At 37.7% G+C, this 14,198-nt stretch overlaps 1 protein-coding gene across 1 annotated transcript; it reads left to right on the top strand.

The window, feature by feature from the left end:
* The first annotated feature begins 238 nt into the window (after positions 1-238).
* On the top strand, positions 239-3,213 carry nkx2.1 (NK2 homeobox 1). Its single transcript, XM_055640533.1, has 2 exons — positions 239-853; positions 1,710-3,213. The coding sequence occupies exons 1-2, from the start codon at positions 484-486 to the stop codon at positions 2,372-2,374; spliced, it is 1,035 nt and encodes a 344-aa protein (XP_055496508.1). The 5' UTR covers positions 239-483; the 3' UTR covers positions 2,375-3,213.
* Positions 3,214-14,198: the final 10,985 nt, after the last annotated feature.

Here is a 14,198-nt window from a genome sequence, read left to right as displayed (position 1 = left end):
AAAGTGCAATTATCCATTGGCTTTATCAATGATATTAAAGTCAGAGTTAAGCACTGACCTTCACGCAAACACAACCGCTGATTCTACCAAATGAAACCTTATTGTGCATCCTTTACAGATAACACATTGATTCAATGTACACCTACAAATGTTATTTTATTTAATATTCCACATCCAGTAAAAATGCATTGGCAAGGTGAACTGGAAAGTATTTACCTTACCATCAGCATGTTACCTAATTATCTTAGCAAGATGTGAAGTTCTATTGTTTGCTCGTTTGCGTTCATGCCCCGCCTCTCCCGTCTGACTAAAACCTGGCGCCTGGCTACAACAAACAAAAGCTAGGCGCTCGCAGGTCTATAGCCTCGACTTAATACAATTAAGGCGGACTTCAATCACTCTCTTACGTGTGCGTCCACAAGATCGGCGCTAACACAACACTGTTTATCCGTTCAGCAAATTTGCCTACTTCGCTGCTGAACCATGTCGATGAGCCCCAAGCATACTACGCCCTTCTCAGTTTCAGATATTTTGAGCCCCATCGAGGAGAGCTACAAGAAAGTTGGCATGGACGCTGCGGGTAACCTCGGAGCTCACTTGACAACTTACCGCCAGCCACAGGTCTCACAGCCGGGAATGCAACAGCATCCGATCGGACATAACACGTCGGTACCTGCGGCCACGTACCACATGTCACACGGGGTGCCACAAATTTCACACACTGCTATGGGAGGCTACTGCAACAGCAATATTGGCAACATGGGCGATCTCCCTGCTTACCAAGATACCATGAGAAACGGTGCAAGTGCGACAGGCTGGTACGGCACGAATCCGGACCCGCGTTTTTCATCCAGTAAGTGTAACCATTGTTTTTGGGGTGAGCGGGGTTGGTCAAACAGTAAACTGGCGGAATCGGAAAAGATATTTCAAGTCTTCTAAATGTGCTAACTGTATGGAAATGGTGTTACAAAATCTACTATCTTCAAACGCCTTAGCGTCCTTTGATTTTCAACAAGATGTCTATTGCATGGATAATTTGTGCTCAGTTGTGTTTAGTTTTATTCACATACTTTTCTGGCATCGTAAATCTTTGTAATTCGTGGAGAATCTAGGAGAGCTCAAGTTATCCTGCCCATAGTTAGTAGGCGACACAAGGCAGCTCACTCATGTCTAATATGCTGTGCCATCGTGACCAGATTAAATAATTTTCATTTTGTAAATCATGATTTAACAATAAGTTGAAATAGATATTAGCCAGTTGTTATCTTTCGTGATTAATGTCCGGCAAAATGTTAATACATCCGATGTAAAAGTGCACGGCATATTGTGTGAAAACACCAACAGCATTTCTAACATCTTGAACATTTAGTATTATGCTACAATTATTCCGCGAAAGTATGCCACAAACCTTAGCACATACTTTGTTCCTGATTTGAACCTTTTTTCTATTATCTGCTCTATTTTAAGATGGCGAAGCCCTAATTCATTTGCTAATGGATAGATTTTAGAAGTCGGTTTCACTTAAACTCATTTCAGAAAGAAGTAATCTAAATGTTAATTTAATTGGTTGGAGTTCGAACACATCTCCATCGGCTTTTGGATATTTGACGCATATATGTATGTTGCAATAAATACATTTACAGTGTTTTAAATGTATACTTACTTAATTGCAAAAGTATTTTCTGAGTTTATTCTTTTATTCTCTTTAGTTTCCCGCTTCATGGCCCCGTCTTCAGGAATGAACATGGGTGGAATGGGGGCTCTGGGTTCTCTTGGAGACGTTGGCAAATCCATGGCTCCTCTCCAGAGTACGCCAAGGAGAAAACGCAGAGTGCTTTTCTCTCAAGCCCAGGTTTATGAGTTAGAGAGGCGCTTCAAACAGCAGAAATACCTCTCGGCCCCTGAAAGGGAACATTTGGCCAGCATGATCCACCTCACGCCCACCCAGGTGAAGATCTGGTTTCAGAATCACCGATATAAGATGAAGCGGCAAGCGAAAGACAAAGCAGCTCAGCAACACATGCAGCAGGACAGCGGCGCTTGCCAACAGCAGCAACAGTCCCCGAGAAGAGTGGCCGTACCTGTCCTGGTTAAAGATGGCATACCATGCCAAGGAGGTGCCAATGCCCCAACCTCGACCATGCAGACTCAGCAACAGCAATCTACAAATGCAGCAATCACCGTGGCTACCAATGGCGCAGCTCACGGCCCAAGTCAGCAAGCAAATAGCGCAGGTCAGACATCGGAATTAGGACAAACTCCAGGAAGTCCTATCCAAAGCCACGTCACTAGTTTGTCTCACCTAAACTCTTCTAGTTCTGATTATGGTACATCCATGTCATGCTCTACTTTACTGTATGGTAGGACCTGGTGAATGATTCACGTTGCTTGTGTTTCAATACCATACTGTATTGATTCATATCTGCTGCAGTTTGGTAGAGTGTTGTGGACACTGGTTTCCGTAGACATGAATCAATATAGGAGGCTCCCGCTGCATTCTAGGAAAATACTTGTGAATTTATTTTGTTTTGTAGACTTGAAATGCACATATTTCTGACATATATCACAGTGAAAAAGACTTATTTTGCAGATAGAGACTGAAGTTTACAAGAGACAGTATCACTGTATCTAAGATCTGTACATGTAACGTGTATCTGTGGAATAGCATAGAATGAAGCGTTGGAAATATAAAAGTGTTAACAAAGATGTGACACCCATTAATATTCTTTCCTCGGAAAGATAAGAAATACGATAGGTTTATTTAACACGACTTGGTATTTTCTTAGTTTTTACTATAAAACTTAGCTGTATATTTCTGTAAAATGCACATGTCTGGGCCGAATGTAGAGTTTTTAGCAATTTGTATATGCTGTGAAAAAAATGTTTCATGAACGACTGAGCGTGTACAGTATTTGATAGTTTGTTCGTTAATGCCGGCGTGAAAATACGTTTTTGCTGTAACTTAAAATAGACAATTGGTATAAATATAGTTCTAATAAATTATGAAAATCTAAACCTCAATAACCCCAACTATTTTATTGCATACCATTCTCAATTTCCAGGGATGATCACCATTGCTGTTCGTGACTGGACTTCAGCGCAATGTATTTATGTTGCATATTTTTAAAGTTCCAACCACACAAAGTAGGCAAAGGGAAACGGTTAATAGGTTCTTGACGATTTATAAAATAATGAAGAATCTGCCACGGTGCCCTATTTATTTATTTTTAATGCACGGGTAAACCGGTTCGATATCTAAAGGGCGATTAAATTCGTGGTTGGATTTAGTATCTGTGGGCAAACAAGTGGACAAACCAATTTCGCATTCCTCTGCCCCATCTTTATTGTTGGCGATAGGTAAACAACCGGACTTGTAATTATAGTGGGAAGATTATTTGGTTGAAAATCAGTATTTCCTTTAACGGTGATAGCTACCTTCGGAGGTGAATGAATTGTAAGGCAGTTCAATGCTTACATTCTAAATACGGACGGGATGACCTGTGCCGTTACTGGCGCTGTTAATATCCACCAGTTCGAAGTCCACAGATGTCAAACGTTAGAAAGTTCAATTTGTGCTCGATGGTAAGCTTCAAAGTCGAACACGTAACGATCTAAGTAGACAGGGAGCTTCGCCTATATTTATTTTGAATTAATTCCGCAGAGTGAATTAAACTTAAAGTAGTTAATGAGGCCAAAGTGTATTTCAATTAGGACGATCAAGTATGATTTCTCTATGGAAGACTCTGTTTGTTCTGGCATTAAGAAAATCTCAGTTGTTTGCTATTAGCCAAAGGAAAGATTTACGAGCTACGCTTCCAAAACCGGACAATTTTTAACTAAGCTAGCAAGAACCCGTGTTACTGTTCAGCGATTATATGCACGGATTTCAAATTAAGTTGACATTCGCAGAATATGTGATCTAGTAATCCGTTTAACTGACATCTTGTTCAATTTTACAAACAGTGCTTGGATTCAGCATTGACACGAGTTTGGTGTCTGGCTGATCGTGTCAGCCAATCGTGCTGTCCCGTTTAAAGAGCTACTGAAAATCTTGTGTATCGAGATTGGAAAGATAACGACCTGGTTGAATGTGTGACATACACCAGCGACCGTGGAGAAAAAAGTGGCCAATATAACTCATGAATTGGATTGGAAGCAATGTTTGATTTTGTTTTTGCAGCCTAGGCCCAGGTCGAATTTGTTCAGTTCTGAGGGTCAGCTGCACGCCGTTTATGACGCTGCCCGCTGTGTTTGATTATTAACAAGCACCAATTTTTTGAAGTTTTAGAGGGAAGCGACCTGATCTTTGACTGCATTCGACAGCGGTGATCGATGTTCGCAGTAATGTTAGCAGTGCAGTTGAAACCTTCCCTTTAAATAGAAGATCAAATATGTTAGAATGCCCTGTTTGATGCCGCGTACCTGTTTGTGGAACGTTGGCCTCTGCCCTAATGTTATTAATGGTAGAATATTTCTGAAATAAACATAATCGTCGCCTAAATTGTCGTTCAAACATACTCTACAATATTTATGCATTGACCTCAGTTGTTTAAATGGAATAGATGTAGAAAAATATAATTTTGAAGGGATCCTTGCGAATTACGTGTTTATAATGTTGAGATGTGTAAATGTTTTTTTAAATGAACAAGTTAATATTCTTCCGACCCATGTCTGGTGACTTGCACCGATCAGGTCTCAAATACCAACGTCATTATTTTTGTGAGACACATATACATGTCTGTAACAAGTGAAAGCTCCTTATTCGAGAGGTGGCTCAGGCCTGCGGCCCTTCAGAAAATAGCATTCACAATCCTTGCAGGAGTAAACACTAACAGGCTCCACTCTCGCTCCCCCAGGAAAAGCTGGAAGAGAGCGTTTACACAACATTTCATTTGTTAGATATTTAAATGATCGTTAAGTGGACTTGTACTGTTTCAAATATGAAATATGTTCTTTTGTTTCAACCGAAGTATTCCCCGCTGATGGCTCCAGGAAGAGATGCCTGACCAAGAGGCTGTTTACATTCAGTTCTCTACCAGGTCAGAAATATTCGGTTGTATGGCAATTCAGGAATTAACTAGTAAACATTAAGGTAAGTCAGAATCAGTGTTTCTTAAACAAAAACAAAAACGTTGCTAAACCCTCTTAGTTAATACATATTCTGTTTATGGAAGAGATTTGTGCCATGAAAATTGTTTTTAAACCTGATGTTTTAATTTTGTAATATAAATAATCCCCCACGAAGTAATACTAATTTTTTATCGTTTTTTTCTTAATTTATGCGTGTCATTTTCACGTCTTAAACCCATGTCGATAAACAAAATAAAGTTAAGCTGTCAGACGAATGCCAGATGATCACTGATGTTGTGCATTAAAAAAATCCTATCTTCTTGAGCCGAATCCAAATCATGCAAGTTGCTTTTGAAAAAAAAAAACCTAGACATTTAATAAACCATGCGCTCGGCTGCATGTAATTCTTTGTCCACAGGATGTTACTGTTAATGGGAGGGCTTGATTATTTCATAGCAAAATATGAATTAATATTAAGGTATCACTAACAGTATTTTTTAAAGTATCCTGAAATGTCCTGCCTATAAGTAACTAAATGCGTCGTTTTTTCCGGTGCTGTGCAAAACTCGCCGAACATGTCAATTTTTCTACGTAATGAACATCTACACCAATTGTTTTAAAATATGCTCTATTCGCAAATAGAAAACTAGAGGCAGTATAAATAAAGAATACTAGTGCGATGTACAATAAGAGGTAATATATAATACGATAATGATAAGATTAGAAAAAGAGACCAAATGGAAAATTATGGAAAACATTATACAGCACGAATAATATTTTTATTTTAAGCTTATTTGTAGAAATGTATATACAAAGGTAAAGCCGCCAAACCATACACATCCTTGATATGATCCATTAAATGTTAAGTCAAAGAATATATTTTATACCAACGCTTCCCATTCTAGTATAAGTAATAATCTGAACATTGCATGACCATCAACTTTACATCATAAGTATTTGGTTACAATTAAAATCTGAAAAGTGCCATGTTCCTTTTCTCGTCGAAAGGATGCAAAACCCGTCACTGGAGCTAATAATCTTAAATTCAGAAAGAAAATGAATAAAATCACGGTGGCTGTGTGAAACTCGATATTTTTCCTTTTCCTTTTATGGAGATTGGTATAATTGATATATTTACACCGCAAAATTGTTATATGCATATATACGTGTATCGCATGTGCATCTATATCCACATTCTAAATTAAAATTCGCAATCATTAATATTCTAAAGTAATATTCGCATGATGTCCTAAATACTTCTCACATTTCGCAATCATCATTGAATGCAATATCCTGCTAACCCAAATTAAAAATCTGGATAACAAAAATATCTTATCGGTATAATATTATCGAGGTTTCCCAGTATAACATAAAATTGAAGCGGTACACCACATTTTAATAGATACACATCTATTATTTGCATTATCTTGTAATAGGATGCATCCTCCAAAAGTATATTGTTTTCGTGTTTAGTCTGATCTGCATTTTTGCATTGTTCGATTATAAGCTCCATGCATATAATGTTAGTGTATTAATAATATCTTTCACAGTTATTGGTTATATTCACGTTGGAGAAAATATCACTCCGTTTTGAAATATTGTTACAAGTTATTTATATGAACAGCCGTGAGATCACGGAACTCTGACGGATATCCGGCTTTATGAAGGAGATGGGATTTTATCTTAGCATAGAATATTGCAAAATGGTACGATTTGTTAGGGTAGGGTGAAAATAATTGAAGAACGACCTTCACATTCAATGATAGTTAAGATAATCTTCACATTAAGATAGTTATGTGAATGCATCACTTTTGCGCGCAAATTTAAGAGTGACGTTCTATTCTGGACGATGTTCTGAATCAAAGGAAATGAAATAGCTACTTTTCAAAGCTTCGCAACGAAGGAATTAATGTTAAAAGGAAATTAATGAACGTAGATCACAGAGTATTGGTGCGCAAGTACCGCCGTGTGACTTGGAAAGTAACAATTGATTAAAACCTGGGGGGGTAACGAGAACATTGTTAGCTATCAGGTACTTGTGAACTGTTGACATATTTTCAGGTGCACGTTGCGCTTGTGTATGGAATTAGCTTTAGAATATGATTTCGCTGATCAAAGCCCAACGATCAGAGGGATTAGAAGACTGTGACGCCGCTGATATTATTTATTATTGATTGATACCATTTTTTCGAAATATGTATTAAATAATTAATTACCATTTCATTTGAATCATTAAATACAAATATCAGCCATGTTTGTCATTTAGACAAATTGTAAGAGGTGGCTGGAGGTTTTAAAACAATATTAAATTAAAACATATCGTTGAAAAAATCCCTGATGACTCGCAGCAATATACACCTTATTATAGTTGAAGCGATAGGTGCAGGTCAATTCCATAATTTTCATTTGACTATATTTCAAATTTGCTATAACGTTAACAAATTAATTGTTAGAATACAGCAAAGTGGACTTGTCAGTAAAATTTGCAGCTACCAAAACAGCAGTTCAAATATGATAAATGCAACAATGCTTATAATAGAAAGCAACCCAATTAATCAAGAAATATGTTCATTAATAAACGTTTCCTTCAGATATAGAAACATTGATGACTACAACTTACTTTGTATATGTTTATCTTGTGCAATCAAGCATAGGCAATCGTCTTTAAGACAACATCATAAGTTGGGTTGGATATTAATTGGGTTGGAAGCTGAGGTTCCAATTTGGGCATTTACTGCGTATTTAGTTTCATTAATGCCAAAGTAGAAAGCTGCAGTGTCATTATTGCTTATTTCAATGCTGCCACTTTAAGTAACAGTGGCTGACAAATGTGGCCTTCTAAGGAACACTGGGTTATTTCTCTGATCAAGCACTACGAGTCTATCAGCAGATAAAATGTTCGGGTACAATCAATGCTAGGCACATTTGTATAAAGATTGCAGCAGTGACAAACAACTCAAAACTCATGATTTCTCATTTTCCCCGCGGAGACATGTCGCCCCCATTTGTTCACTTCAATAAGGCGCTTCTATGCGAGTCATTGAAGCTATTGTTGGGAAAATCAGTAGCAAGACCCATACGAGTAAGAACACCATTCTCTGCGTTCTGTTTGGGCAATTTACAACGGCAACGTAATTATCTAGCCGAGACACTCATAAATGGCAAAAGTTGGAAAATAGATCGACCCCACTCAGATAAGGCCCAGTTGCACAGGTCTGCGGCCAGCTTCCTTTCACTGCGGGTTTTCAGAAGACTGCAACGGCTGATTCGGATTCAGCACACATAATCAGTTTGTGTCTTATTTCCATTTGAAAACAGGCACATTTGCAATCATGAAAGCTCGGGATAGTGAATGATTCAGAATGAATGCAGAATAGAAAGTCATGTTAGGCGTTGGGAACATATACTTAAGGTTTTATAACTAAAATACTACCTCCTGCCAGAAAGAAGAAAATAAACTAACGTTTTAATGAACTCTAACCTCGAACACGCATTTTTAGATTAGAGTTGCCAATTCACAGTTACCAAATCTAATCATGCAACGTATTAGAAAAAACACGTATCTTTTTGACACATCATCACTCAATTCATGTGGCTATTTTCTAACTTTAGCCTCCAAATGGTTAATTCTATTTGGAAAGTAAAATGCTTTCTATCTAAAGCTATGTTTACCAGGATCCACTAGTTCTTAACCGATTAACCTACTTAAAGAAGCCATGCTGCGTTTATTAGTTTCTTTCAGATCACTGGTGGTTAATCTACAAAATACACGTTGTTGATGACGAAAATTATTTTCCCGATTATTTAAAAGACTGGGCTAAAACAATGTGTTTTATTTAATCAAACACGTTTTACAATCTGGGCACCATTCTCTTTGTCCAGCGCAGGATCACCTTTCCTCTGAAGTATGAATTGATTTATATCTTGCCACGTTTTGCTGTTTGAATCGTTTGCGTTTTGAGTTGCAATCATCTAAAAACAAAGTTGTATCACAAATGAGCGCTTCAAAATAAAAATAAAACAGGCAATTTGATAACGTTTAGCCTTCGTGGCATGATTGACCATTAAATGATGTAGGGGTTCGACCCGGAACGTCACCATTTCTTTCCACCCAGCGATGCTGTTCGGCTCGCACATTGTATGTTGCCCATTACATGTAATGATAATAATTTATTTCGACACAATGTACATATGAAACACTCTGTCTCATGTTTTAATATATTTTAGGTAACCATTACTACCTTTCCCCACGTATTTAAAAAAAAAAATCTGTGGTTGAGTATATGACATGTATGAGTAATTGCTGAATTACTCAACGTATCGATTGTTTTCCTCTCGTTTCTAAAGGAATTAATATCGTAAAAATAAAACGAACGCGAACGTCTTTCAGTTTTTTTAATCATATACATCATACCTGCATTTCTCCTATTTTCCGCCAAGCGACCCTGCATGGTTGCTTAAAGAGACTGTTTTAATAAGTAGATAGAAACATATTGTCTCCACGCAACCATGACATTAAAATGAATGGTATTTAACATATTTTAATGTAATTGTATTCAAAGAAACGTAACTCTAAACAGTTACTTTACTTTATAGTTACATCCAACATACGTTCAACGTTCAGTGATCAATCTTTTCAGTTGACACACAATCCGCACCTTGGCGAAATGCAGCAAATATGAACCACTGCCACTCACAACGAGCAGCGATTTTGCCTCTTCATGCACTAATATATACAAAACACTTCAAATTTCTGTAATTTTCTAATAGGATCTAACAGCAACCTAGATTGACAAATGATTGCTTTACCATTAGGCGTTGGCAGAGTTTTGCTCAAGCTTTGTAGAGTGACCACGGATTCTATTTGCATCTCTTTGGACTCTATGTGTGGTCTTGTTTGGATTGCTTGTAACTGTTGAAAATTACTTGTGGGAAGCGTGCGTGCACTCATCATCATCCCTTTAATAGTAGAATGTAATTCTCAAGATGGTGGACAAATATTTCGCATATAGCTTTAAGCGTCAAATTTATCAAAAATCAAAGCAATTAGAAAACAATCTCTTCAGTCTGAAGAAGGGTTTCGGCCCGAAACGTCGCCTATTTCCTTCGCTCCATAGATGCTGCTGCACCCGCTGAGTTTCTCCAGCATTTTTGTGTACCTTAGAAAATAATCTCGTCGTAAAGGCATTCAATTTACAATTTGCTCAAGTTGTTTACAACTGTCAATGTACAAAAAAGCTTAATAGCATAATAAAATGTATTGAAGTTTAATTGGAACTAATTTTACTTCATCTCTGGCGTAGCTGATGATCTAAGGAACAGCATTAGAACGACGAAGTGTACATTTGCAATATATATATATATATATATATATATATATATATATATATATACTTGCAATATTGCAAATATACGCTTCATCTTTCTAATGTAATTACTTCACTGAAATGCATAGTATCTGTCGGAGATCATTACAGATGACTATGCTATATTCTGTGGACAAGTGGATAAAGACTTCTGTTTGTTTAATAAAATTAAGGAAAGTGGGGAAAATCTTGCCTTGGAATCTGAACTATTTTCACTGATATAAATCAAATGGCATCCGAGTGAAAGATAGAAAGATTAATAATCCTATGTCATTTATTAAATAGCAACAAAGATATTTGGTGGAATATACTAAAATTGAGTTTGAGTTGTTCAAAACGACGATTAATTATGTTGCATTTGTGCAGTTTATGTGGATTCTAATGAATTACCAAAGTGCAAAACAACGTGTCTCGAAGAGCGTAAACTTTTCGTAATGAACTTCTTTGCGGAATTGGCCACAACTCAACTAACAGTATTTGAAACTATCAATTAAATGCATTTCTCTGCGCAAGCAAAGCTATTATTGTGCACTGTCTGCCTCTGTTGGAAGGAAGCAATATTAAAGGCACAAATCCGCACAGTTCAATGTTCTTCTATACATTTTAAATAGTCAGCATTAATAACACTGGCACACAACAAGAACACAGAAATATTTTTAACATTAACTTTAAAAAAATACCAAATTAAAATATCAAGTACATTATTTAACCGGTTCAACGTGCTAATTCTATTTCAGTAAAAAATTGCAATAAGCGTAACGAAGAATGCAATCAGTTTCTCAAAAACGCACTGGCTCCTTGAATGAACGAATAATAAAATCGTGCTTGATGCTGGTAATTTACTGACTTTAATGTATGGTAAATAATGGATCAAGAAGATGTAAATATTGAAATATGTGCCTCAACGTGTTTTACATTATTCTTCCAATTGTATTTGATTATTCTAAGAATGTGGTCATGTCTTCAATGTGCAACCTGGTAACATTTTATTTTACCAAAAGTGCAGTGGGTAAATTATTGTGCGAGTCACACTTATTAACGAACAGCATATCTATCACTTGCATAGAATTGAAGTTTAAAAAAAATCAAAATTTACAGTAAACATAAATACTTGTTTTCAATGACACATTCTAATGTATACAAATTGCAGTAACTCATATTTGAACTGAATTTCGCATCCAAAATAAATAATACTGATGTCATCAAAAGGCCAAAGTAAGTGTTAAGTTCATGAGCTGACGGTCCCAAATACCTATTGTTTATTGCCACGGTTCATTTGTTATCGCAGCACTGTGTCCATCAGACATGTATTATCTTCTGTGCCTTTTTCTGTTTGTTTTTGGAATATAAATTAGATTTCAACCAGGTTTAGTTAAACCTCACCGCTCAAATTCATGATCTCTGAAACCACCCGCAGACTTGCCACCTCTTAAACGAAATAAAAGCAGAGGGATATAAATAAATTCAGCCCATTAACGACAAAATATGTATGTACTCGTTTTGGATTTCGCTGTGATGCTTAATACATTGCTGCCACTATCCTTGGGCACATTTTGAGCGTTAAAGTAGTTTGACACTGGTTATTATAGCGATTACTCATTTTAATACCGGGTTCCCAAAAAGAAATAGAATAGCCAAAAAATGTAAATAAAGCACATACAACAGCGACAATTCTGCAAGGGTTCGTTGGTTTCTGTTTATACTTGTTCCATAACAACAAATTGCATTTGGATTATTTTTTTGAGAACTTCAAGGCGATGGCTTGAATCTAGGTTAATACACATCTTTAACGAGGCGACGTAACAAAAATAGCCCGTTATCTAACGGCTATGAACTATTTTGCCGATTCTGGGATTCAATTCTACTATAGAACACCGAGGGCAAAATTAGATTATATTGAATGTACGTTGACTTGTTATTTTTATTTAAAGTCGTAACGTTTGAGAAAAATATGAGATAAATATTACAAAAAATTCTGACCATTGCCTATTTTGTATTTATGAAGTGAAACAAATTGAATTTGAAATAGTTTTATGAGAGGCAATTTATAGGTAATGGCGCAAGGCAGTTGGAAAAAGTGGCAACGACTTTAAGACATAAACGTGATTGCGTGCATTAGAAGTGCAGATATAGTCATTTAATTCTAAACATATATTTTAAAATAAATATTGCAGCTTGTTATGAAAGCTACCCTATTCTTGAAATGTGCAGCGTCGCATTGACTCGCAGCCGCGCAAAATCATTGCGGCCTTTTCCATTTCACATCCAGAACAAAACTGTACAGATCCGTTTAATTTCACGCTCCTTTATCATCGCAGGGATACAAATTTAGCATGGGATGTTTAAATGCAATATAGAAAGTAAAGGCGAGGATTCACAGACTGTCATCTTTTTATCATTGCCTCAAATGTGTGTAGTCATTTATGTTACCCGTGACGAGTCATGAAATTAGAAACCCTAGCATACTTAGGGCATGACACTGCCAAGTCAAAAACTTGTAGAACTTTACGTACTATATTTCATGTAAGTTCCAGAGGGGACTCGCTAGCATGTGTGTGGATAGGGGAGACATACAGTGTCTGAAGTAAGTCGATGAGCAAATACAAGTAAAGGAAGATTTGACAAGGCGCCCCACTCACTTCGCCGACTCGCTCGCTGGTTCCACGCGGTAGTCACAGCAACAGCGGGCAGCGCTGCCGGACACTCGGTCAAAACCACCAACGGGCGCGGACCGCTGTTTTCAAGCCAGTGGGAGGTTACCAAGCCGGGGGGAATTTCGGAAGGGGCACCAAACAATACAGCCAGTCGTACCTGGAGTGAGAAAGCGGTGGTCATTCTCCAACGAAACAAATCCCTAGTGGGGTTTTTTTGGCATATGACCCACCTTAGATCAGAAATAGAGATACGCGTGTACCAGGTGCATTAAGATTGTGGTGCATTGAGACCGAGTGCATCAGTTCCTGGCGTGGCTGCAACTGTGCAGCAGATTTTTTTCTGCTGTCAAAAACGATTAACCGATGAGTGCAACTTTTCTGACTAATGCTCGTCCAACTTTTCACAGGCCAGGTTTTGTGTTAACACGAATTAACATCCCATGCGACGTAATCACTGTTTTGAGGGATTTGAACTCCGTCTCAGTCGTGGATCAACACAGCTCTTGAGTCGGGACTCAGTCATTATTGACTTTGGGACGGTCCAATCGCTTTTCACTCTCCCTGGATATGGACTGCAAACGTTCGAATTGTACACATTGTTCGAATAATTGTCCCCTTTAACCTCAAAAACCGATTGTTGTCGACTTGAAAAAAAAAGGTGGTTGAGGAACTCAGCGGTCCAGGCAGCATCTGTGGAGGGAATGGGCAGGTGATGTCCCCCCCCCCCCCCCCCCCCCCTTCTACAATCTGTCCAAAGAAGACCCGCCTGTCCATTCCCTTCACAGATGCTGCCCGACCCTCTGAGTTCCACCAGCACTTCAACATCTACAGTTTCTGTTGTCTCCGTTTCGTTGTCCGATTGGATCTTTTCTAGATTTTGAAGTGGTATTAAATTTTAAGGTCACGGAGGTGAACACATGACCCTTCCAGCCATCACCATGGTTGAGACTGATCCAATGTCTCTCTTGATATCCTCGTCCTCCGATTTCCCCGTATCCAAAAATAAAATGATAGTTTTCCTTCTCGCAAGCCCTAATTTTGAGGCTACTTCTCTTGTTCTAGATTTTCTAGGTGGAGAAGAAGCCTCTGTGATTCTTTCTTCTAGTCA

Source organism: Leucoraja erinacea, chromosome 9 (genome assembly GCF_028641065.1).
Source record: "Leucoraja erinacea ecotype New England chromosome 9, Leri_hhj_1, whole genome shotgun sequence".
Classification (NCBI taxonomy): Eukaryota; Metazoa; Chordata; class Chondrichthyes; order Rajiformes; family Rajidae; genus Leucoraja; species Leucoraja erinaceus.
Note: the sequence above shows the minus strand (reverse complement) of the source record. Positions and strands in the feature narration are given on the sequence as shown.